Genomic DNA, 27,746 nt, shown 5'->3' with positions numbered 1-27,746 from the left:
GGGCAAAGGCACTAAAATTAATCTCCCTCTGTCGTCTCCCTCCCCGGCAAATTAGGGTTTTCAATTCTTTCTTCAAACATCAGTTCCCTTCACTTGCAACTGTAAGTTTACTCATTCTCTACAAATGTGTCAATTTTAATTCTGATTTTGAACGCACTTTGTTTTCTTTTAACCTCTCTTATTGGTAATAATTTATAAAAAAAAATTTGCTTTTTTTGTCTTCTGATTATGTGTTTTAAGTTGAATTATTATAGCTTTAAAATTCGTTTAATGTTATTCGCTTATTAGTCTTAATAATTGATTATGGCATTGGTGAGCCTCTAAATTTCTGATTACATTTAAATATTATGGTCTCAGTGTTCCTGAATCCAATGACTACTACTGTTTCCAAAGATATGCACGCTGGATGTGTTAAGTTATTTGTTGACAGAATTTAGGTTTTTGTTTTGGTGAATTTGTTTAGTTACACAGTGTATAATTGTAATGTATGATGGGAAAGCTGTATTCGAGATTATAATTTGTATGCTCTTAGTTGGCTCCTCTTGCAAGCTTTGTAGCACGTGAAAGCAAGCGTGACTTGTAGTTGTGGGGGCTGTAGAAAATAGCTAAGACGGGGTCGCTGTGTTGTGTGGCTGCAAGGCCACATGGGTCAAACACAACCAGTAGGGACTGGTCTATGGGTCCGCATGAGCCTTATTGGCAAACTAATTCGAGTTTCTCACCACCTCCATCGCGATGGGATTTTCATTTTCAATCTGAAGGTGAAGGGCTGCCATATGGTTCACATGACCATATTCGGTTGTGTGGATCATCTACATCATCAAAGAGTAAAGAAAGCAAGAACTGGGTGAGAGGCAATCAGCTTTATCGTCATCAATATTCAGCATCTGATAGTGCTGGGCTATTTTTAAGTAGCCCTTCTGACCTTTCACAGGCTCCTCAGTGGACTCCTCCAACAATACAGGAAATCAGCATTGATAATTATGAAGCTCCAGCAAGGAGAGGTAATATTGTATTATGGTTATTGTATCTTTTTGTTATTGATGTTCAATTTCAAGGGTATTTCTATTGCTACCTGGATACTGCTTCATTTTTATATTTGTTTAGATGTATTATAATATCTAGGAAATGATTGAGCATCTATATAAGGTCTTAAGCTGAGGCATCACATATTAACAAGAGATGTAACAAGTTTGAAGTATTTCAGGGTTGACATTAATGATCATTTTCCCTGTGTCTAATTTGAAATTTTTTTTCTGAAAGCGTGTGTAGATATATGTATTTTCCGAATGTTGGATTTTTCCTTATTTTGGCACTAATGAATTAAAGAAAAATCCAAACTTATGGGATAGAGATAAATAAATCAAATTATCTACAATTAAATTATATTTGTTCAATACACTATCGTCAATATGACTAGGATTGTTGAATAGGAATTGTGAGTAAAGGATATAAAAAATACAAAGGAAATTGCGAAAACAAGAAAAGTTTATTTATTAATTTAATGAAATCCGAACATTGAGAATCCAAAGTTAATTAAACTTTTAAAATTAATACACAAATAATTAGATAAATAAAAATAATTTATAAATACCAGAAATAAATCTGAAAGCAAAATGACTTGTACTGGATTTGCACTACATATAGATATGGATCAAGAAACTCTTTCCTGAATTTTGGATTTGGCTTTTTTTTTTTGTTTGTTACTTTCAATGCCTTCTTTTTCTTTTTAAGAAACATATATGTATAGATGCACCACTCCTCATTCTCAAAATAAATAAATAATTTTTTTTTTTATTGCTCCCTTATGTGCTACTTTTCTTTCTTATAATATCCCCCACACCCCCGAGAAAGAAAGGATAATTATGGCTTTGTTCCTCTTTGTTGGAATACTCGGCATGGTTGAATTTCTAAAATATTTTAAAGGATTTCATTGATCCAATATACAAGGTTTCTCTTATTCTTCTTTTTTGCTTCAGGTACTAAACTAAGATGAAATTTGGAAACATTTATCACAATTTTTTTATTTATTTTACTTTTCATGTTTATATTTCCATGGACTCAGTGTTGGGTAGTGTGTCTTTTGTTATGTTCATAAAACTTCTGAAAAAACATTAATTAGCAAGGATTATTAAACTTGTTGTATGACTCTTTTTAGCAATGTGAACTTGCATGAATACAGTTAGTCAAAGAAGGTACCAGTTTCCATTGTTTTGATGATGAAACTTCTTACCTTATTTCTGTTTTGATAAGAAACAAAAACTATGGCCCCTGTTTGTAATATGTGTTTGTTTATTTATTGGGATCATTATTCTAAAAATTAATCCGAATCGAATAAGATTTTGTTAATTGAAAATGAAAAGAAGAGGGGGGGGGGGGGGGGGGTTTAAATATAAGGGGTTAAAAAATAATTTAAATATTTTCAGAAAATGTTTCCCAAAAATGTACCAAACAACTATTCAGCATTTTATCCAACTCTGATATAATTTTTAGATATTATATTAAACACATTCTCAGAATCTTATCCTATTCGATTTAATCCAACTCAACTAAACTTAAAATAGTTTTTCAGAATAACATTTTTCAAATAATCTACCAAACATGCCCATTAATTTCAAACAAGGCAATATTTTGCTACAATAACTTTTTGAAATATTTTGGTGAGATAGCATATTTTATTATTCTCATGTTTTCAACAGAAGAAATAATATATTATGTTGTAAGTGATTGTGATGTCTACTGAAGATGGTTTTATATATGTACAATCCTAAAGTGATATTACCCTTTACTTTTTCTTAGTTCTACATTCTTTTTAATGATGAGCCAAATCTTATTGTAGGATTTAAGATTGATTGTAACTGTTCATTTATCTGGCTGCTGTTCTGATTTTAGCCAAAAATAACCAATAATCTCGATTATTATTTTCCTTTTTGCTATTATTGTTGTTTCCATTTACTTGTATTAACTTTTTGTTGCTTCTTTTTCTGGTTAGATCCAGTTCTTAGGCAATGTTCTTTTACACCCACCATTGAGGTACTTTTATCCTTGTCTTTTCTTTTCCTTTTAATTTGATATGTTTCCTGTCATTTGTATTCCTTAGTGGCTTTAAATTTTTTTAGGGAATGTCAGCAAATGCAGATAGCAGAGGCTCCACATCATCTCACTCAGACAGTAGTGAGTCTGAGCCGAAAGCCAAGTCATGTGTATCCTCCCATCGCAACTTTTCAAGTCGTCTTTCCTTTATGTCCAAACCTGTTTACCCCTTGTCCTTTCTGGCCCAACCTTCTGTTAGAGAAACTACTAACTCTGCAGCTACCCTGTTTCTAGACTATGATGCTTCCACTCCACAAAGGGAGGCCCCTCGTTGGAGTAGTGCCAGTAGCAGCACAGACTTTGCTGATATTTCAGAGCCGATTGAGTCTGAAAGTTATGGTCGATCACATATTCCATCAGATGGTTTCAAATGTGGATTGTGTGAACGATTTCTCTCACAAAGATCACCTTGGAGTTCTCGTAGGATTGTGAGAAGTGGAGACATGCCAGTTGTTGGGGTTCTTTCATGTTGTCATGTTTTCCATGCAGAATGCTTGGAGCAGGCAACACCTAAGACACATAGAGGTGACCCTCCTTGCCCGCTTTGTGTCAGATTGCAAGAGGAAAACTCCCCTGATCAACAAGTTTTTTCAAGGCTTAAAAATGGTTTTTCAAGGCCTAGACCGTCCTTTGAGGATGGGCAGTCAAGGCCTTGGGGCTGTGGACAGGTAGGAGAATGTGTTGAAAGGGCTTTGCTTGTACCTCCACGTAATAATACTATGTTGTTGCTTAACCGAAGTCACATTAAGAAGAACCTTTCTTTGAAGGGCAATTCAAGTAAAGAATTTCCAGGTAAGCTGAGGAAAACTGGCTCATACTCTTCACAGTCACAACCAACTCTCAATCTCTATCTCACAATCACGATGGTACTACTCAGTAGCTCTCAATCTCCTTCACTCTCACGGTCACCGTATTACATCCAACAGCTCCAATGTCTCCCACTCTCATGTTGTCTCACACAGGCGTAGCACTCTCTTAAGGTCTAGCAATTTGTGACTATAACTGAAGCAAGGTATTTCTTGTCAGATCATCTGTGATGTGGTTTTGCTACTTTTGGTACAAGAATACAAGATCATCTTTTCCATGCCTTGTTATTTTTATTTCTCATCCTTGGAATTAATCAGTGTATAGCAAATTGAATCACATGCTCAGATAGAAAATTCAAAGGAAATTTGATTTTTCAAAAAGTAAATCTTGAGTAGAGACGTTGAGATAATGAAGATTTCAACTTTCATACATTGATGAATTACATATTAAATGTGTTTTGATTAAATGTAATGGAGGGCTTACATCAGGCAAGTCCTATTCTATATTGAAATAAAAATGGGACTGGATAGTACCATGGGTATAGAACCACCAAGGGGCTCGCTGCTTTTGTGTTGAGTTGGAAAATCAGCTATTTGGTGGGGCTGGTTTGCTTGTGAAATATTTGGGAGTGTTTTATTTTTTATTCTTTTGAATGAATTATTATGGTTTGTTGATTAAATCTGTCTTTTTTGTGTTGTGTTGTGTTGAGGAGTGCCGAGTTGGAAAAATCCAACCATTTGGTGGGTTTGGTTTGCTTGTGAAATATTTAGGAGTGTTTTCTTTTTTATTCTTTTGAATGAATTATTATGGTTTGTTGATTAAATCTGGTTTTTTTTGTGTTGAGTTGAGGAGTGTTGAGTTGGAAAATCCAGCCATTTGGTGGGGCTGGTTTGCTTGTGAATATTGGGAGTGTGTTCTTTTTTGAATATTTGAATGAATTGTTATGGTTTGTTGTTAAATATAAATAATTTGTGTTGTTTGGGACATTTATGCTTATATTTTCAGTATTTCACTATCCTTTAGATTGGCAAGGAGGGAGTCTACAGGAAAATGAGAATTAGGTGATAGAAAGTGGCTATAAGGTAGCTGAACCCCTTTCTAGTACTGGTACTGTTTGTGCAAAAAAAAACGTAAATTTCAGATGTTTGGGGTAGTTTGAAACATTTTCGTATGAGAAAGGGAATGAGAGGGCAAAGTGTTTTATTTGTAGTAAGTCTATGCATATGGTAGTTCCACTCATGGACTAAAAATAAAGTGTCATATGGAAATTTGTCCTAAACATACATTCTCTACTGTAGATCAATTAATGATTGATTAGATACTAAATTGTGACGTTTGAGGATTTCTCAAGAGACTTATCGTGAGAAGATGGCAATAGGAATTATTAAACATAATTATCCATATTCAATAGTGGAGCATGAAGGAACTAGGGATGTCCTATGTATTTGAATCATGAAGTAAGCCTTAACTAGGAAACACCACTAAAGGCGGATTGCTTAAAGATATACAAAAGGGAGAAGGAAAAAATTAAGCTTGTTTTAGAGAGGGTTCTAGTAGAATATGCTTGAATTCTAATAGTTGGAGTTCTGTATGACTGACAGTACATTTCTTTAACGGCACACTATGTTGATGAGAAATTAGGAGTTACAAAGTAAAATTCTCAATTTTGCCATATTCCTCCTCACTCAAGGGTTCTTTTGTCATAAACGTGTATGATTTCTTAAAAGATTGGGGAATTAGAAAGAAAGTCTTCTCTACTTTGGACAATGCAGTAATAATGAAAAGATGGAAGACGTTTTACAGAGTCAACTTTGTGTGCAAAATGCTTTTTATGTGTGGTTTTTTTTCATTGTGCGATGTTGTGCACATATCTTGAACTCATAGTCCAAGGGAGTCAAAGTTAGTAGTGTGCTTTACATAGATCCGAGAAAGTGTGAAATATGTTAGAGGAAGTGAGACTAAAAGAATCAAGTTTGAAGAACTTACTGCACAAATTGGCATGTAAGCTCAAAAGATTGGAATGGATGTTCCCACAAGATGGAATTCCACTTTTTAATGCTTGAAAGTGCTTAATATACCATCTTGTGTTTGTTCATTTGTCATTGATAGATCCCAATATAAAATATGTCCTTCAGATGAAGAATGAGACAAGGGGTAGTGAGGATTTGCAGGTTCTTGAAACCATTTTATGAAATTACTACTCTTTTTTTGCTTCCAAATACACAGCAAACTTGTACCTTACAAATGTGTGGAGAGTTCAAGTGCGTTTATACGAAGAGATGGAGAATGAGGATGAAGTTGTTAGTACCATGGCAAATCAAAGGAAAGTAAAGTTTGATAAATATTGGGATTCTTATAGCATTGTGGTTAGCTATTGCAGCTATTTTGACCCACGTTTCAAATTGAGTTGTTGAGTTTGTTACAAAAAAGTTGATGACCCAACAGTTGCAACAGAAAGTTGGAGTTGATCAAGCAGGGTTGATAAGCTTTTTGTTGCTTACGAGGGCCTAATTGCAATGAAGTTCCACCGGCTCTTCGGTACAGACTGGTGGTCCTAATAGCCTAAGAGATGATATTTGTGTAAGTCACTACAACCCTATATATTTTTATATTCTTGTGATTATAAGGTTTTGTTTATTTTGTAATTTTGCTTATTGAATTTCAATTTAAATGGTGCAGGAATTTGACCACTACAAGAGTGACTTTAGTGCTACTGAGAAGTCGAATTGGATACTTATATGGGAGAGCAAGTTTGATCGCATCAATTTTGCAAATGGATATCTTGGACCATTGGAGAAAAAATTGGATGTTACTCGATACTTTCCATGATGGGACGTGATATCATGAGTATACCAATAACAATTGTTTTGCTTCGGAGTCCAGTTTCAGTGTTGGCAGCAAAGTGCTTAGTAAATATCGATGCTCACTTCTAACAGAGAATGCACAATCTTTGATATGCACTTGGACATGATTTGAAATAAAGGTAACATGTTAACTTATATTTCACATGTTTTATTATTTTAGTTTGTGAATAATTAAGATAGTTAACTTATATTTCAAATGTTTTAAATTTTGTTAATTGTAGAAGATGAAAATGATGATGATCAGCTTCTTGTGCCATAACCCAAGCAGCGATTAGGGAATCGAGGGAGTCTTCTAACACAGCCATTGTGTAATAGAATTCATCTTGCTTGAACAATTGTCTTTATTTTTGAAGTAATATCATGAAGTTTGCTTACTATGTTTGTTAAATCTTAAAGTATTTGAATTGAAGTAATAGAATTTTGGGTTATTGTTTTGATATGTGCTTCAAGTTTGGTGAAATCAATTTGATGATGAAATTGTATTGTATTTAGTTGTTTAGTAATTAATATAATAATATGTATGTTGATTGTTGAATGAACAATGTTGATAATGATGTTTGGTGAAATTATAATAATTAACCCAAGTTTTGAAAGCTTATAAAGGAATTTTATACCAAGTTTTCATTAAAAACCAAATACATTTTAAGTTGAAATGAATAACAAAAATTGGAAAAGCAAACTTTTTAAAAAATCCTTTTTTGCGAGTAACCGGGGTCCACCGTACCTGTACGAGTGGGTACGGGTCATGCATATTTTTTACGTTCCCCAAAATTTTACCCGACTACCTGTAACTGTTTAATCGTTACCCAAACTACCCGACCCGCCTGTTTGTCAGGTCTAGTGGCAGCTGATTTTGTTGGACATGGTTTATACTTCTCTTAGCTTTGACAGATTATCGACTTATGACTACTCATTCGGGGGTCCCGTTCCCAAGTGAGGTCACAGTAAGCCCAATAGTAATTGGGTTTAGAATTGGTTTACTAATATTTGGGTCTGGGTCAAGGTAAGCCCAATGGGTTAGATTTTCTATTATATATATTCTAAATAGTGAGAAACCTGGAGTGTGAAAAAAAATAGGGAATGAGAGTGAACTGCCATCATCTACTTGTATTTGCTGCAAATTTCTGATACTCAATAAAAATCCTCTATTTGAATGCTAGACGTAATTCCTATTGGAACGAATCAGGGTAAATTGTGTTTCTCTTTACTTTTATATTTTTCTTATTTTGTGTTTTTGGTTGTGTTTTCAACATGTTTTCCTCTCACAAACTTCAAATTCATACAAGCATATGTATACCAATAATGTGGCATAAATATAAGTTTAAGTTTTAATAATGATGTTATTTTAGATATTTAACTAGTTATTACTACCAAAATCGATTTAAAGCTACGCAAAAATACTTGTCGTTTATCCAAAAACGTGTCATTTTGAGTCAACAACGACACATAAAATCGTTGTTGGTCACACACATTAAGGTGACCGTTATAGGAAAAATGCGTCATTTAAGCGCATCATTTGTTAGGTAAAATGGTTGCAGTGTTTTTGTTTAATGGGTTCTTGGTAAAGATAATGGAGATATATAAAACCCTATATGGCAAACTATTCCTAGAGGGCGGTGAATAAGATCTATAAAATAATTGCAGAATAAAAAACTTTCACCAACCACACCCATTAAGAACATAAAATGACAACAATGATAAGCAATAATGAGTATGATTATGAACAATGAAGATAAACAATGGTGAGCAATAAATGAGAGAGTAATAAATGTGAGCAATGAATGAAAGCAAATAATAATGATGTCAAGGTAAATATGTAAGGAATAATAAATGAGTTAAGAGAGAGAAATGCTCAGAGATTTATAGTGGTTCAGAGCTATATCCGCAAGCTTCCTACATCCACTTTTCAAGGTAACCACCTTGAAGTTCTACTAGAATCAGGTTGCGCCTTTTACACTAGTTTGACAAGATTCGCTTCTTATAATAGTTTGACAAAATTTCACCTCTAGATTTATAGGATTTTGCCTAGAAGATGTTTGAAAAAAGCTTCTGATGATTGTCTCTTAACTAGGCTTAAAACACACAATAAGAATAATACACTCAAAGGTTTTCAAATATGAGTACAAGAGAGTGATAAATATTTGGATTTTTAGCTCAAGACATTATGTAGAAATGTTTTTTATAAGACTTTGTTTCTTTGATATTCTTTTTATCTTTCTTTGTAATAAGACGCTCTATTTTTTACTGTCTCTTTCCCTTTAAAAGTAAAGAGTCATTGAGCATTTAATGCACTTTTGAAAAGCTGCAGTACCAGAGGAGTAGGCATTCTACCATCATGAATGGTCATTCTCAACATAACAGATACTTTTGCTCAACTTTAAGGTTTTGGAATGATCATTCCACTATCACAAATAGTCGTTCCACCATCGCAAAGGTCATTCCACCACGAGAAAAATCGGTCCATTAACTTCTAAAAATCCATAAAATTCTAAAAGCATGAACGACTTCCTAGAACAATGACATTCTGCCAAGAAGATCTTTGAGTGGGAATGGTCATGCGACATGCTCGTTTCACTTGAAATACTGATCTTCATGGCTTGTTCTTCAAGATTTGAGTACTTTGACTTTTGACTTGGTTGGAACAAATGTGCAACTTGGTCTTATCATTGCGAGCGATTTGACTTCATTTGGGCAAAAGAATGCACGATCATATGGAACATGATCATGCTGTGATGAACGTTCATCTAAGTAACTTATGAACACGGGAAGTGGGAACAGTCGTTTCGTTGTCTTACACGTCACACCAACTGGGAAAACTGCATTTTTGTTCTTACTTATGACATCTTGTCATACCTTTGCATGTTTGTTATAGCAATCGACTTTTGGGTAATTTTAACACATAAAAAAACATGAGGCTCAACAAGATATATTATAAGCCAACTCTTTTTTAGTCCTTTAAAAGGGTGAATTGAAGGTAAGCATTGGTGACCAACCCGTTAATGCAACTCTCCATTTCTGAAAATGGGGTTGAGTCAAGTCTTCCCACAAATCAAGTAGAGTAGGTCTTCCACAAATCGGATTGGTATAGGGTTATTAAGAGTGTACTTGATTTGTCAGATCGATTGTTGTGTGGGTGGAAGCTGATGCAATCATCAAATCACTTTAACATCAACCATCGAGTGTGCCCACTCATTACTTATCTTTGCCTCATGATTCTTTCTCTTTGATTTCTAATTCTTAAATTGCATACGTGATCCTAAAAAAAAATGGTTGATTGTGAGTCTTTGCTTGAGTTCCATGCATAGGATATCACCATTTTTTTGCTTCAAAGAAAATATAGACGACTGCAAAGTATGTTGAACCAAAATATTTAATTTCAGGGCCTTTATTCAGGGCTACTAGTCCTCCACAATATTAATGGAATTATTTATGGTTAGGAACATTATCTTTCATACCAAAGTATAATACGTATTATGTGCTGACAGTTGTTCATTTGTCTAATTATAATTGATTAAAAAAGAAAAACCACCTTGAAAAGACATTTCGACCAACTAATTATACTTTCTTGACATGTTATTATATTTTCTTATATTAATTTTATAAGTATCTTTTGAATGTCCCAAAGAGACTTCACCCGATTTTTTATGATTAACTCTCATTAAATTTCTAGATTATGCATTCAATAATTCTATTAGAATATAGTTTTTCTATACTATTCAAAAGAAATACCTTTTCATGCAACTCACTTGCACTTTATAATAAGATGATAATTAGTTGGCCTTAAATTAAATTAATAAATTCAGAATTTGCAATTGATATGATATGGATTATCTTCAATAAACTAAAATTCAATTGAATGTGTAAAATTAAATTTATATAGTTACCTGATTAGTTTTTAATACAAATTAAACGTTTAATTTGAGTAAATTATTTCGTCAATAAAATTAAAATTATACTAAATTTATTCAATTTTTCATTTTTTAGGATTACATAACGTTTTGTAGTAAGAGAAATAAAAAATGAAAATCTAAAATCTGTCTCCATTGATTGTATATCTTCTCCTTTTTGTAACACTGAAGGGCATAAATGTAAAAAGGGCAAAGGCTAAAATTAATCTCCCTCTGTCGTCTCCCTCCCGGCAAATTAGGGTTTTCAATTCTTTCTTCAAACATCATTCCCTTCATTGCAACTGTAAGTTACCATTCTCTACAAATGTGTCAATTTTATTTGATTTTGAACGCACTTGTTTTCTTTAACCTCTTTATTGGTAATAATTATAAAAAAAAATTTGCTTTTTTGTTTCTGATTATGTGTTTTAAGTTGAATATTATTATAGCTTAAAATTCGTTTAATGTTATCGCTATTAGTCTTATAATTGATATGGCATTGGTGAGCCTCAAATTTCTGATTACATTTAAATATTATGGTCTCAGTGTTCCTGAATCAAGACTACTACTGTTTCCAAAGATATGCACGCTGGATGTGTTAAGTTATTTGTTGACAGAATTTAGTTTTCTGTTTTGGTGAATTGTTAGTTTCACAGTGTAAATTGTAATGTATGATGGGAAAGCTGTATTCGAGATTATAATTTGTATGCTCTTAGGTGGCTCCTCTTGCAAGCTTTGTAGCACGTGAAAGCACGCGGACTTATAGTTGTCAGGGCTGTAGAAAATAGCTAAGACCGGGTCGCTGTGTTGTGTGGCTGCAAGGCCACATGGGTCAAAACACACCAGTAGGGACTGGTCTATGGTCCGCATGAGCCTTATTGGCAAACAATTCGAGTTTCTCACCACCTCCATCGCGATGGGATTTTCATTTTCAATGAAGGTGAAGGGCTGCCATATGGTTCAACATGACCATATTCGGTTGTTGTGGATCATCTACATCATCAAAGAGTAAAGAACAAGAAAGGGTGAGAGGCAATCAGCTTATCGTCATCAATATTCAGCATCTGATAGTGCTGGGCTATTTTTAAGTAGCCCTTCTGACCTTTCACAGGCTTCTCAGTGGACTCCTCCACAATACAGGAAATCAGCATTGATAATTATGAAGCTCCAGCAAGGAGGTAATATTGTATTATGGTTATTGTATCGTTTGTTATTGATGTTCAATTTCAAGGTTATTTCTATTGCTACCTGGATAATGTTTCATTTTTATTTTTGTTTAGATGTATTATAAATCTAGGAAATGATTGAGCTCAATTTTTGTGTTTTATGAGTTGTGGTCTTTAGGAGTTAATGAAAAGCTTTTGGGGCGCCTTACTGTTAGAATCCAAGGTTTCAAGTGGCCTTGTGTGTTTATGAATTGTTAGAACCCAAGTGTCTTTTACTTTCATACTAGAGAATGAACTTTTTTTAAGCCTAGAGATTATGATTTAATCACCTTACATATTTACTTTTTTTGGCCTCTTGACATTTTCTTATTTACCATTTGACTGTACTCTATGAATGAGCATCTATATAAGGTCTTAAGCTGAGCATCACATATTAAAAAGAGATGTAACAAGTTTGAAGTATTTCAGGGTTGACATTAAGATCATTTTCCCCAGTCTAATTTGAAATTTTTTTCTGAAAGCGTGTGTAGATATATGTATTTCCGAATGTGGATTTTTCCTTATTTTGGCACTAATGAATTAAAGAAAAATCCAAACTTGGATAGAGTAAAAAATCAAATTATCTACAATCAAATTATAGTTCAATACACTATCGTCAATATTGACTAGGATCTTCATTTTGCAACAACAATGCAAGTCTTTGGTTGGTTAAATATATCACCCAAAGTCGATCACAATAATATCGAGTAGTGAATGCCAAAAATATGTGGTAGAAGACTGGTGGCAGTCATCTTACAACAATTAACTGATCCCTTCTTAGTTCTTAAATAATATTTACCAATCACATTCTCACTTATTTTAAAATTATTATTTTCACAATTGAGTAATAAGTGATTATAGTTAGGGAGAACGACATTTTCCCGCCCAAGGTTTGGCGAAACGGTACTTTTCCATCCGTCAAGTTTCAAAATGACACTTTTTCACCATTCGTTAGGTTCTGTTAATATTTGATTAAAAATACGAAAATACCTTTAAATAATCTATTTCTTAGTTAGTTTATTATAAATTAAAATTTAGTTAAGTCGAAGTCTTTACTCGATTATTTATTAATTAAAGTGTAAAGATAAATTTTTCCTTTTGTTTATTTAATTAATTATGAATATTGATTTTCTATGTTAATCAGTAAAAATGAAAAACATTATAAATTTAGTAGATTATTGAATAATAGTGATGGGATATTGATGACATTATAAATAAATAAATATTAAGATCATGTAACTTTAAACAATTCCATAGCATTATTCTAACTTTTTAGTTGGGGTTAACTATTTTTTCTTTTTTTACTTTTAATATTTGACTTTTTGGTTAATTAAAAAAAAATAAAAAATTTATAAAGTCAAATATTTAAGGGTATTTTTGTCTTAATATTAACAGAAAAAATAACAAAACTTAACAAAGTGTGAGAAAGTGTCGTTTCGCCAAACCTTGGGTGGGAAAATGATGTTCTCCCTTATAGTTACAAGAATCTCACAATGACCTTTAATTTGTATCTATATTATTTTATAAGATATATCTACAATCATCCATTTTTGTTAATAATTTACTCCACACTGCATCAACCTTTTTTAATCTCCCCCTACCTGAAACCAGGTATAGCGCACCATTATCAAATGTCAAATGGCGTTAGCCTTACGTCTCTCCCCTACTAAAGTCATCCATGAAATTAAGTTGAACATTTCATGCAATGAAGTTTGAAATAAATACACAACACAATGATCATGATCATCCATTCATCTCCTCTCTCTTCTTGTATCTCCATCAACGCCAAATGCTCTTCCCATAAAACTCCACCAACCCACTTTTTTATCAAAGCCTATAATGAGCTTATACGTGCAAGTAGATTCTATTCCTGTGGAAGAAGGCATTTTATTGAAGGAGCATCAACAGCTTCAGCTTTACTCCCACTTAGACATTCCAACTCTTCTGAATTGCCTTCCAATATCGATATCATTGTACGACTATCTCTTCTTTACAACAAATATAATAGCGATATATTATATATAGGCTATGTTGGAGAGAGTTTATCGTCTAAGACCGGAGTGGTATGAGGAGTTTTATGCCTCCCAGATGAATACAAGCACGAAATCTTGTGAGACAGAGGTTAGTGTTGATTTGAGGTCAATAAATAATAATTTGTTTAGAGTTCAAATCACGCTGAATTACTTGCCATTTGATGAAATTTATGTTTTTTTTTTTTTTGTTCTGGGGATAATACTGCAAGTTACTAGTCACGGCTTTTTGATAATTTGAGGAGGAAGGCAAAGAAAGTGTTGGAGATTGGGATTGGCATTGGTCTTAATCTCAAGTACTATGCCAATGATCCTGATGTACAGGATTTGGGTGTAGACCCCAACAAAAAGATGAAAATGTATGCCCAGGAAGCAGCAGTGCCAGCTAGACCTCGCAAAGTGTTACCCGTACCCGTGGGTAAATGGATACCCAGTCCAAACTTGTGAGTACGGGTAACAATATTATTTACCCATCAGAAATTTACTCGTACTCAATCTGCCCGTGAAAAAAGCGGGTGGGTCAGGCAATAACCGCGGATACTCACTTTTATTTAAAAAAAAAAAAAAAGTTAAAATTTTAAAATACTTCTCTCTCACAACTTAGAAGTTAGAACCTAAACCTAATATGTCATCTCAGAATTCTCAGTCTCACCTCATGCAGCAGTTTTCAATCTCCCTTATTCTCACGCCGTCTCACACTGCAGCAACCCTCACTCTCATGGCACCGACTCACTCTCACGGTCACCGTTGGACAATCTCTCTCACTCTCACCATATCATGTCGTCTCACGCTCACCGTCGACGCCATCTCATGCTCACCGGCGACGCCGTCTGACAATCTAATAGCTCTCAATCTCTCTCACTCTCATGTCGTCTCACGTAGGCGCATCCAGCTCTTAATCTCTCTCACTCTCACGGTCACCATATTACAACCCAACAGCTCTCAATCTCTCTCACTCTCACGGTCACCATATTACAACCCAACAGCTCTCAATCTCTCTCACTCTCATAGTCACCGACGGTACTACCCAGCAATTCTCAATCTCTCTCACTCTCACACAAGCACAACCAACTCTCAATCTCTCTCTCACAATCACCGATGGTACTACTCAGTAGCTCTCAATCTCCTTCACTCTCACGGTCACCGTATTACATCCCAACAGCTCCCAATGTCTCCCACTCTCATGTTGTCTCACACAGGCGTAGCCATCTCTTAAGGTCTAGCAATTTGTGACTATAACTGAAGCAAGGTAATTTCTTGTCAGATCATCTTGTGATGTGGTTTTGCTACTTTTGGTACAAGAATACAAGATCATCTTTTCCATGCCTTGCTTATTTTAATTTCTCATCCTTGGAATTAATCAGTGTAATAGCAAATTGAATCACATGCTCAGATAGAAAATTCAAAGGAATTTGATTTTTCAAAAGTGAAATCTTGAGTAGAGACGTTGAGATAATGAAGATTCAACTTTCATACATTTGATTGAATTACATATTAAATGTGTTTTGATTAAATGTAATGGAGGGCTTACATCAGGCAAGTCCTATTCTGTATTGAAATAAAAATGGGACTGGATAGTACCATGGGTATAGAACCACCAAGGGGCTCGCTGCTTTTGTGTTGAGTTGGAAAAATCCAGCTATTTGGTGGGGCTGGTTTGCTTGTGAAATATTTGGGAGTGTTTTATTTTTTATTCTTTTGAATGAATTATTATGGTTTGTTGATTAAATCTTCTTTTTTTGTGTTTTGTGTTGAGTTGGAAAAATCATCTTTTTGGTGGGGCTAGTTTGCTTCTGAAATATTTGGGAGTGTTTTATTTTTTATTCTTTTGAATGGATTATTATGGTTTGTTGATTAAATCTGCCTCTTTTGTGTTGTGTTGTGTTGTGTTGAGGAGTGTTGAGTTAGAAAAATCCAGCCATTTAGTGGCGCTGGTTTGCTTGTGAAATACTTGGGAGTGTTTTCTTTTTTATTCTTTTGAATGAATTATTATAGTTTGTTGATTAAATATGCTTTTTTTTTGTGTTGAGTTGGAAAAATCCAGTCATTTGGTGAGGCTGGTTTGCTTGTGAAATATTTGGGAGTGTTTTCTTTTTGAGTATTTTGAATGAATTGTTATGGTTTGTTGATTAAATATAAATACTTTGTTGTGTTTGGGACATTTACGCTTATATTTCAATATTTCACTATCCTTTAGACTGGCTTATATTTCAATATTTCACTATCCTTTAGACTGGCAAGAAGGAGTCTACAGATATGATAAATGAGAATTAAGTGATAGAAATGTTAGGAAACGATCCATTGACGCAACGGAGAATAAAAATTAATAACAACACGGATCGTTCCATAGAACCAAGATTATGACACAAATTTATAATTTATATCAAGATAAGAATCTACAGAAAATTAGTTTAGAGTTTAAGAAATCATACACACGTTTGGAGTCTCCTCCAACTTTGTCTCTGAACGTATTTTGTTACCGACCCAAGTGTAGGATCGAACCGATGTAGTCCACACGAAGATAATCGTAAGAGACTAAAGAGGGATTTGCTAGATCCTCTTTAGCCCTAAGAAACAAGAAAGAAAAATCAAAGAATACTTTGATTCTAAGCAAAAAGCAATCTGGCTTGGGAGAGTGTTTTGGGGTTGGAAAGTTTTCTTTCAATGAATGAAATGAAATAATAAAGAATCATACTCTCTCTCAATTAAGCCTTTTCTTTTATAGTGCAAGTTTAATTGCCATATTCCCTTATGGAATAAGCTTGGGCTCCAACCCAAACACCCCTTGTTTCCAAATACTCCCATTTAGATATTTTAATTTTGTTTATCATTATCTCAATGTAAATCAATTAATATATATTTAATATATATTAACATTTAACAATAATAATAATTTATCTAAATATATGCGAACACATATTTAAACGTAATCTCACTTAATTAATTTTTCTAACAAATTAAATAAAGGCTACGACCTCAGCAAATTTAATTGCACTATGAAGTTATCAAAATACCCTTTCGCCTAAAAAGACGAAAACGCCCTTCTTTCTTTCTGACTCTTAAATTATCTTCTATGTGTGTGACCCATAGGCTCCTCATCTTACTGACAGTGTATAGTATGACGATTAACACCAATTAATCGTCTCACTAAACATAGACCAAGATTGGCCCCTAACAAGGCATCATGGCCACCCGATAGATTCGGATTCAGCAAACTAACTACCTGTTAACGATATGGTTACCATACAATTCGGTCCTTTCATCATCCGTTATCTCGACGAGACCGAGGCATCGAAATAGTATCAGCCTTCGGTTACTCTCGATATTGTATATTCAGTTACTGGACCAATGACATGTATTATAAACTAGATAGAGCAACAACTCAATCTCACTGTAGCCATAATTTTAGTGTCATTGCCATTTACTGAATTGCGCCGTGAGATAACTTCTCCTGTACCCGAGAGTGATGAATCATCTGTCTGTCCACCATAGTCTTGATACATTCCTTGATATAGCCAATCACCATCGTATTGACAGTTCTGAATAGAACTGCATTAGGCTAGTGTCAAACTACATCAATCGGTGCATAAGGCGCTCCGGTGATCTCAAGTCCAAGGATCACATGCACCACCATTCGTTAGAGGATTTGTTCCATAGACACTAGGGTTACCATCCATATGAAATCCTCTGGTGGGTCAGTCCAGTGAACTTGCCTATAGCAAGCACCCATGTGTTGCACCAGGTTGTCACCAAACAACCTTGACAAGTGAGATCAGTCACTGCCTTTCGATAGGGTCATTCAACACTATGATAGCCATATCGTATTATATGTGCCCTTACTTTAGAATAATACTAGGGCTATGGACATTTATAGAATAGCAACCATATGTGCTCATAGGGTTCTCACTATCAAGATTTGAAACACTGGATACCCTCATCACGGTTCTATCATTCTAAAGACATATATCAATACATACAATGATGATTTATGCTATATAGTATAAAATGTCTTTTATTGATTAATGAACATTATTATAAAGAGTTAATTCTACAATAATTGATTGGCTCTAAGGCATCTACTCTAACAAGAAAGTGGCTATAAGGTAGCTAAACCCCCTTCTAGTGCTGGTACTGTTTGTGCAAAAAAACGTAAAATTTCATATGTTTGAGGTCAATTTACAACATTTTCATATGAGAAAGGGAATGAAAGGGCAAAGTGTTTTATTTGTAATAAGTCTTATGCATATGGTAGTTCCACTCATTGGACTAAAAATTTGAAGTGTCATGTGGAAGTTTGTCCTAAACGTACATTCTCTACTGTAAATCAATCAATGATTGATTGTGATACTAAATTGTGACGTTTGAGGATTTCTCAAGAGACTTATTGTGAGAAGATGGCAATATGAATTATTAAACATAATTATCCATATTCAATAGTAAAGCATGAAAGAACTAGGGATGTCCATATGTATTTGAATCATGAAGTTAAGCCTTAACTAGGAACACCACTAAGGCGGATTGCTTAAAGATATACAGAAGGGAGAAGGAAAAAATTAAGCTTGTTTTAGAGAGGATTCCTAGTAGAATATGCTTGAATTCTGATATTTGAAGTTCTTGTAAAACTAACAGGTACATTTCTTTTACAACACACTATGTTGATGAGAATTGGGAGTTACAAAGTAAAATTCTCAATTTTTGTCATATTCCTCCTCCATACTCGGGGGTTCTTTTGTCATAAACAGTGTATGGTTTCTTAAAGGATTGGGGAATTAGAAAGAAAGTCTTCTCTCTTACTTTGGACAATGCAAGTAATAATGAAAAGATGGAAGACATTTTACAGAGTCAACTTTGTGTGCAAAATGCTTTGTTATGTGATGGTTCTTTTTTTCATGTGTGATGTTGTGCACATATCTTGAACCTCATAGTCCATGAAGGGTTAAAAGTTAGTAGTGTGACTTTACATAAGATCCAAAAAAGTGTGAAATATGTTAGAGGAAGTGGGGCTAAAAGAATCAAGTTTTAAGAACTTGCTGCACAAATTAGTGTGATAAGCTCAAAAAGATTGGGAATGGATGTTCCCACAAGATGGAATTCCACTTGTTAATTCTTGAAAGTGTGTTAATATACCATTTTGTGTTTGTTCATTTGTCATTGATAGATCCCAATTATAAATATTGTCCTTCAGATGAAGAATGGGACAAGGGGGTAGAGGATTTGCAGGTTCTTGAAACCATTTTATGAAATTGCTACTCTTTTTTTTGGGTTCCAAATACCCCACAACAAACTTGTACCTTACAAATGTGTGGAGAGTTCAAGTGCATTTATACGGAGAGATGGAGAATGAGGATGGAGTTGTTAGTACCATGGCAAATCAAATGAAAGTAAAGTTTGATAAATATTAGGATTCTTATAGCATTGTGTTAGCTATTGTAGCTATTCTTGACACACATTTCAAGTTTGAGTTTATTGAGTTTTGTTACAAAAAAGTTGAATACCCAACAGTTGCAACAAGAAAGTTGGAGTTGTCCAAGCAGGAGTTGTATAAGCTTTTTGTTGCTTACGAGGGCCTAAATTGCAATGAAGTTTCCATCGGCTCTTCAGTACAGACCAGTGGTCCTAATAGCCTAGGAGATGATATTTGTGTAAGTCACTAAACCCTATATATTTTTATATTCTTGTGATTAATAAGGTTTTGTTTATTTTGTAATTTTGCTTATTGAATTTCAATATTTAAATGGTGTAGGAATTTGACCACTACAAGAGTGACTTTAGTGCTACTGAGAAGTTCGAATTGGATACTTATATGGGAGAGGCAAGATTTGATCGCATCAAATTTTGCAATATGGATATCTTGGACCATTGGAAGAAAAATTGTGATTGTTACCCGATACTTTCCATGATGGGACGTGATATCATGAGTATGCCAATAACAATTTTTACTTCGCAGTCCAGTTTCAGTGTTGGCAGCAAAGTGCTTAGTAAATATCGAAGCTCACTTTTAACAGAGAATGCACAATCTTTGATATGCACTCGGACATGTATTTGAAATTAAAGGTAACATGTTAACTTATATTTCACATGTTTTATTATTTTAGGTTGTTAATATATTAAGATAGTTAACTTATATTTCAAATGTTTTAAATTTTGTTAATTGTAGAAGATGAAAATGATGATGATCAGCTTCTTGTGCCATTACCCCAGCGCGTTACAGGGAATCAAGGGAGTCTTCTAACACCCCATTGTGCAATAGAATTCGTTAATTTGCTTGACATTGTGTCTTTATTTTTGAAGTAATATTATGAAGTTTGCTTACTATGTTTGCTAAATCTTAAATGTATTTGAATTGAAGTAATAGAATTTTGGGTTATTGTTTTGATATGGCTTCAAGTTTGGTGAAATCAATTTGATGATGAAATGTTTATGTATTTAGTTGTTTAGTAATTAATATAATATATGTATGTTGATTGTTGAAACAATGTTGATAATGATGTTTGGAAATTTAATTTAATTAACCAAGTTTTGAAAGCCTTATAAAGGATTTTTACAAGTTTTCTTCATGGCTTGTTCTTCAAGATTTTGCAAGGCGCGAAATCATTTGAATTTTGAGTACTTTGACTTTTGACTTGGTTGGAACAAATGTGCAACTTGGTCTTATCGTTGCAGCGATTTGACTTCATTTTGGGCAGAAAGAAATCATATGAACATGGTCATGCTGTGAGGAACGTTCATCTGAGCAACTCTATGAAACTGGGAATTGGGAATAGTCATTCCTTGGTCCTGCACGGTCACACCAACTAGGAAAACTGCATTTGTTCTTGCTTATACTCTTGTCATATCTTTGCATGTTTATTAATTACATCAACTTGATTATTTTGACACATACAAAACATAAGGGCTCAACAAGATATATTATAAGCCAACTCTTTTTTAGTCCTTTAAAAGGTTGAATGGCAAGCATCTGGTACCAACCCTTATGCAACTCTATCCATTCTAAAAAATGGGGTTGAGTCAAGTCTTCCCACAAATCATAGAAGTCAGGTCTTCCCACAAATCGGATTGGTATAGGGATGTTTAGAGTCTACTTGATTTTGTCAGATCGATTGTTGTGTTGGGTGGAAGCTGATGCAATCATCAAATACTTAACATCAACCATCGATTGTGCCACCTCATACTTCTCTTTGCCTCATGTTCTTTCTCTTTGTTCTATTCTTAAATTGCATACTAAAAAAAAAAAAAAAGGTTGATTGTTGAGTCTTTGCTTGAGTTCCATATGCATAGGATATCACCATTTTTTTGCTTCAAAGAAAATATAGACGACTGCAAAGTATGTGAATGGTTTCTGCAAAGTATGTTGAATGGTTTCTTGTAATTTGAAAAGTATTACCCAATATTTAATTTCAGGTCCTTTATTCAGGGCACTATCCTCCACAATATTAATGGAATTATTTATGTTTAGGCAACCTCCATTACATTATCTTCCATACCAAAATATAATACGTAATTATGTTCTAATTATAATTGATTAAAAAAGAAAACCCACCTTGAAAAGACATTTCGACCAACCTAATTATACTTTCTTGACATGTTTTAATATTTTCTTACAATTAATTTCATAAGTATCTTTTGAGTGCCCAAAGAGACTTCACACGATATTTTTATGATTAACTTCTCATTAAATTTCTAGATTATGCATTCAATGATCTATTAGAATATAGTTTTTCTATACTATTCAAAAGAAAACCTTTTTCAAGCAACTCACTTGCACTTTCTAATAGATGTAATTAGTTGCCTTAAATTAAATTAATAATTCGAATTTGCAATTGATATGATATGGATTCTCAATAAACTAAATTCAATTGAAATGTGTAAAATTAATTTGATATTAGTTTTTAATACAATTAAACAGTTTAATTTGAGTAAATTATTTCGCATAAAATTAACTTAATACTACATTTTTCAATTTTTCATTTTTTTTATGGTTACACACGTTTTGTAGTAAGAGAAAATAAAAAATGAAAATCTAAAATCTGTCTCCCATCGATTGTATATCTTCTCCTTTTTGTAACAGGAGGGCTAAAATGTAAAAGGGCAAAGCACTTAAATCAATCTCCCTCTCTCGTCTCCCTCCCGACATTAGGGTTTCAATTCTTTCTTCAAACATCAGTTCCCTTCACTTGCAAGTGTAATTTACTCATTCTCTACAAATATGTCAATTTTAATTCTGATTTGAACACCACTTTGTTTTCTTTTTAATCTCTCTTATTGGTAATAATTAAAAAAAATTTGCTTCCTGATCCAATGACTACTACTGTTTCCAAAGATATGCATACTGGATGTGTTAAGTTATTTGTTGACAGAATTTGTTTTTTGTTTGGTGAATTTGTTTAGTTACACAGTGTATAATTGTAATGTATGATGGGAAAGCTGTATTCGAGATGAAATTTGTATGCTCTTAGTTGGCTCCTCTTGCAAGCTGTAGCACGTGAAAGCAAGCGTGACTTGTAGTTGTGGGGGGGGTAGAAAATAGCTAAGACGGGGTCGCTGGGTTGTGTGGCTGCAAGGCCACATGGGTCAAACACAACCAGTAGGGGACTGGTCTATGGGTCCGCATGAGCCTTATTGGCAAACTAATTCGAGTTTCTCCCACCTCCATCGCATGGGATTTTCATTTTCAATCTGAAGGTGAAGGTCTGCCATATGGTTCACATGACATATCGGTTGTGTGTCTCTACATCATCAAAGAGTAAAGAAAGCAAGAACTGGGTGAGAGGCAATCAGCTTATCGTCATCAATATTCAGCATCTGATAGTGCTGGGCTATTTTTAAGTAGCCCTTCTGACCTTTCACAGGCTCCTCAGTGGTGTCCTCCAACAATACAGGAAATCAGCATTGATAATTATGAAGCTCCAGCAAGGAGAGGTAATATTGTATTATGGTTATTGTATCTTTTTGTTATTGATGTTCAATTTCAAGGGTATTTCTATTGCTACCTGGATACTGCTTCATTTTTATATTTGTTTAGATGTATTATATATCTAGGAAATGATTGAGCATCTATATAAGGTCTTAAGCTGGGCATCACATATTAACAAGAGATGTAACAAGTTTGAAGTATTTCAGGGTTGACATTAATGATCATTTTCCCTGTGTCTAATTGAAATTTTTTTTCTGAAAGCGTGTGTAGATATATGTATTTTCCGAATGTTGGATTTTTCCTTATTTTGGCACTAATGAATTAAAGAAAATCCAAACTTATGGGATAGAGATAATAAATCAAATTATCTACAATAAAATTATATTTGTTCAATACACTATCGTCAATATGACTAGGAATTGTGAGTAAAGGATATAAAAATACAAAGGAAATTGCGAAAACAGAAAAGTTTATTTATTAATTTAATGAAATCCAACATTGAGAACCAAAGTTAATTAAACTTTTAAAATTATACACAATAATTAGATAAATAAAAATAATTTATAAATACCAGAAATAATCTGAAAGCAAAATGACTTGTACTGGATTTGCACTACATATAGATATGATCAAGAAACTCTTCCTGAATTTGGATTTGGCTTTTTTTTTTTGTTTGTTACTTCAATGCCTTCTTTTTCTTTTTAAGAAACATATATGTATAGAATATAGAGCACCACTCCTCATTCTCAAAATAAATAATAATTTTTTTTTTTTTTTATTGCTCCCTTATGTGCTACTTTTCTTTCTTATAATATCCCCCACACCCCCAAGAAGAAAGGATAATTGGCTTTGTTCCTCTTGTTGGAATACTCGGCATGGTTGAATTTCTAAAATATTTAAAGGATTTCATTGATCCAAATACAAGGTTTCTCTTATTCTTCTTTTAGCTTCAGGTACTAAACTAAGATGAAATTTGGAAACTTTATCACAATTTTTTATTTACTTTACTTTCAGTTAATTTCATGGACTCAGTGCTGGGTAGTGTGTCTTTTGTTATGTTATATAAACTTCTGAAAAAACATTAATTAGCAAGGATTATTAACTTGTTGTATGACTCTTTTTAGCAATGTGAACTTGCATGAATACAGTTAGTCAAAGAAGGTACCAGTTTCCATTGTTTTGATGATGAAACTTCTTACCTTTTCTGTTTCGATAAGAATACAAAAACTATTGCCCCTGTTTGTTTCACTTTTTTGAATCATTTTTCTTTTATTCTATTTGGATTAAAAACAGAATATGTGTTTGTTTATTTATTGGATATTATTCTGAAAATTAATTCGAATCAAATAGATTTTTTTTATTGAAAATAAAGAGAGCCGGGGGGGTGTGGGGGGCGGGGACGGTGTTTGTTGTGTGGTGTTTAGTTAAATTCACAATGTAAGGGGTTAAAAACAATTTTAATATTTTCAGAAAATGTATCAAACAACTATTCAGCATTTTATCCAACTCTGATATAATTTTTAGATATTATATCAAACACATTCTCAAAATCTTTCCTATTCGATTTAATCCAACTCAACTCAACTTAAAATAGTTTCGAAAAAAGAAAAATAACATTTTTCAAATAATCTACCAAACATGCCCATTAATTTCAAACAAGGCAATATTTTGCTACAACAACTTTTTGAAATATTTTGGTGAGATAGCATATTTTATTATTCTCATGTTTTCAACAGAAGAAATAATATATTATGTTGTAAGTGATTGTGATGTCTACTGAAGATGGTTTTATATATGTACAATCCTAAAGTGATATTACCCTTTACTTTTTCTTAGTTCTACATTCTTTTTAATGATGAGCCAAATCTTATTGTAGGATTTAAGATTGATTGTAACTGTTCATTTATCTGGCTGCTGTTCTGATTTTAGCCAAAAATAACCAATAATCTCGATTATTATTTTCCTTTTTGCTATTATTGTTGTTTCCATTTACTTGTATTAACTTTTTGTTGCTTCTTTTTCTGGTTAGATCCAGTTCTTAGGCAATGTTCTTTTACACCCACCATTGAGGTACTTTTATCCTTGTCTTTTCTTTTCCTTTTAATTTGATATGTTTCCTGTCATTTGTATTCCTTAGTGGCTTTAAATTTTTTTAGGGAATGTCAGCAAATGCAGATAGCAGAGGCTCCACATCATCTCACTCAGACAGTAGTGAGTCTGAGCCGAAAGCCAAGTCATGTGTATCCTCCCATCGCAACTTTTCAAGTCGTCTTTCCTTTATGTCCAAACCTGTTTACCCCTTGTCCTTTCTGGCCCAACCTTCTGTTAGAGAAACTACTAACTCTGCAGCTACCCTGTTTCTAGACTATGATGCTTCCACTCCACAAAGGGAGGCCCCTCGTTGGAGTAGTGCCAGTAGCAGCACAGACTTTGCTGATATTTCAGAGCCGATTGAGTCTGAAAGTTATGGTCGATCACATATTCCATCAGATGGTTTCAAATGTGGATTGTGTGAACGATTTCTCTCACAAAGATCACCTTGGAGTTCTCGTAGGATTGTGAGAAGTGGAGACATGCCAGTTGTTGGGGTTCTTTCATGTTGTCATGTTTTCCATGCAGAATGCTTGGAGCAGGCAACACCTAAGACACATAGAGGTGACCCTCCTTGCCCGCTTTGTGTCAGATTGCAAGAGGAAAACTCCCCTGATCAACAAGTTTTTTCAAGGCTTAAAAATGGTTTTTCAAGGCCTAGACCGTCCTTTGAGGATGGGCAGTCAAGGCCTTGGGGCTGTGGACAGGTAGGAGAATGTGTTGAAAGGGCTTTGCTTGTACCTCCACGTAATAATACTATGTTGTTGCTTAACCGAAGTCACATTAAGAAGAACCTTTCTTTGAAGGGCAATTCAAGTAAAGAATTTCCAGGTAAGCTGAGGAAAACTGGCTCATACTCTTCACAGTTGTTCAGTGGAAAGTCAGTTGACCAGGGAACAGTAGGTTGTTCAAAGACAACAGCAGGCCCTAGTATGAAAAGATGATACTAATCCTGTAGATGATTAGGAAAGTCAAATTGGTTCTCTTAGCGATGATTTTTCTACCTCCGGTTTGTTGTGTTTAAGTTCTTCATTGGGCAAATAGATTTCTGGTGAATGAGATTGGATACCTACGTGTGCATAGATAATGATTTTCCACTACCAGTGTGTTTAAATCAAAGTTTGAAGTAGTCTATTGCATATTTTACAGTGTGTATCTTTTGCGCTTGGTCATGATAGATGTAAACATTTCAGAGTTCAAACTAGGAAGTACGATTTTTATCATTCTTTTCATTGACATGGAGCATGTTCAGTCATCTATACTCAACCCTTCCCCAAGTGAAAATGGATTTGATAAAGGACTGTTGTATAGACAAATAGGATTTGTATATCAGCCCATTTTCATCTACTAATACGCACACATTCGTAGCCCCTGAAGTGTCAAGCCATTGGAGTCATTTAATTGTTGTGGGAATAGTGTTGTAACATGTCTACTTAGATCCTTTAACTGGAGATTCCAGATGGGAATTTGGTATCATTCGTTTATGGGTTGAGTTACTATCCAATCCAATGGGTTTATATTATTATTCGTCATGATTTATAAAATTCAATAAATAATGATATTTGAAAAGGGATCACAAAAAATAAACAACTTGGCTACTTGTGCAAGTATTTCTATTAAGGGCTACAAGTTGATTATGAACCGGAAGCAGACAGAGAATCAGAAACCAAGAAATGAGTGTGCCCGCATAGTAGATGAAGACAAAACTGAAGAAAATGAAATATCTTATATTTGCGTATGGTATTGTATTGTATGGGTGGTGGGACATTGGAGGGTAAAGCCTAAAAGCTGAAAGATTCCTGAGCCTTAAGTTAAATCAAATATATTTGCCCCCACAATTTTATCTTGAATTATATAATATTTTATTATAGGGATATATTATATTAATGGAAAGAAGGATAACCTCGAAGATTACTGAAAATATTTAGAAAATTTGTTTGGTTGGTTCAAATAAATTGGTAAATAATATGTTTGGTTGGGAGGATAAATGGATGGGTATATTATATAGATTACTAAATTGTCCTCCTTTTTAAATATTAATATAATAGTTTTTTATTATTATTTCTTTTAACCCTTACATTTGAAATTTCGCTAGAACACTCCAGCAATATAAAATTTTAATTTGTAGTAAAATCACCCCCACCTACCCCAAGCCATTGCCAGCAGCTAGCCACCATCACCGACCGTCGCTAGCAGTCGACAGAATGGTGCACGTGCATCGGCAAATCTGAAAATGGCCATGGATCACAAATTTGTGGCTGGAAAATGGCCAGATCTATGGCTATTTCACAGCCAAAGATGTGGTCATGAAACAGCCATAAAAAGGCCAGATTTGGCTGTTTTTAGCCATGGATCTGTAATTTATGGCCGGAAAAGGCCTTACTGGTGCATAACCAGCCAAATCTAGTGGATCGTGCACCATTACGGCAACTGATGCTAGCGATTGGTGATGGTGAGTCATGGCTGGCAATGGTCTTGGGTGGTTGGGGGTATTTTGTTAACTTTTAAACTTTTTTGTGGTTGGAGTGTTTTAGCTAATTTCTCAAATGTAGGGGGCTTGGGTAATTGTTATTTGGTAGACATTTGAGGGTAATTGTATCTAAAATGGTTTTTAATTAAGGGCAAAATGGGAAGAAAAATTATATTACCTCGATAATGTTTTAATAACACCCCCTAACAAGGTAACAAGATTACCCCCCACATTACCAGCAGTAAACACTGTTTGCAATAAAAGATTACCGTAATATTTTATTACTTGCAAACCAAACATAGGAATCTTGCAAAATAAACGAATATTACCCTCGTTATCTTATTTGCCCCCGATCCAAACGGCCTCATAAGGAAATGTTATATTA

General features: G+C 34.0%; 1 protein-coding gene across 1 annotated transcript; it reads left to right on the top strand.

Annotated features, from left to right (window-relative positions):
* On the top strand, positions 1-25,957 carry LOC116140263. The gene is made up of 5 exons (XM_031425906.1): positions 1-101; positions 358-1,004; positions 2,993-3,033; positions 3,120-3,879; positions 25,717-25,957. Exons 2-5 carry the CDS (start codon positions 677-679, stop codon positions 25,833-25,835), a joined length of 1,248 nt encoding a protein of 415 aa, XP_031281766.1. The 5' UTR covers positions 1-101; positions 358-676; the 3' UTR covers positions 25,836-25,957.
* The last annotated feature ends 1,789 nt before the right edge of the window (positions 25,958-27,746 follow it).

This window comes from Pistacia vera, unplaced genomic scaffold (genome assembly GCF_008641045.1).
Source record: "Pistacia vera cultivar Batoury unplaced genomic scaffold, PisVer_v2 Contig367, whole genome shotgun sequence".
Classification (NCBI taxonomy): Eukaryota; Viridiplantae; Streptophyta; class Magnoliopsida; order Sapindales; family Anacardiaceae; genus Pistacia; species Pistacia vera.
Note: the sequence above shows the minus strand (reverse complement) of the source record. Positions and strands in the feature narration are given on the sequence as shown.

Excerpts from the sequence above, each read along its gene's own strand:
- LOC116140263 (XM_031425906.1), top strand. The coding sequence starts at position 677 with ATGGGTCCGCATGAGCCTTATTGGCAAACTAATTCGAGTTTCTCACCA. Across the intron at positions 3,034-3,119 it reads CTTTTACACCCACCATTGAG|GGAATGTCAGCAAATGCAGA; the intron begins GTACTTTTATCC and ends AAATTTTTTTAG. Across the intron at positions 3,880-25,716 it reads GGGCAATTCAAGTAAAGAAT|TTCCAGGTAAGCTGAGGAAA; the intron begins TTCCAGGTAAGC and ends CAAGTAAAGAAT.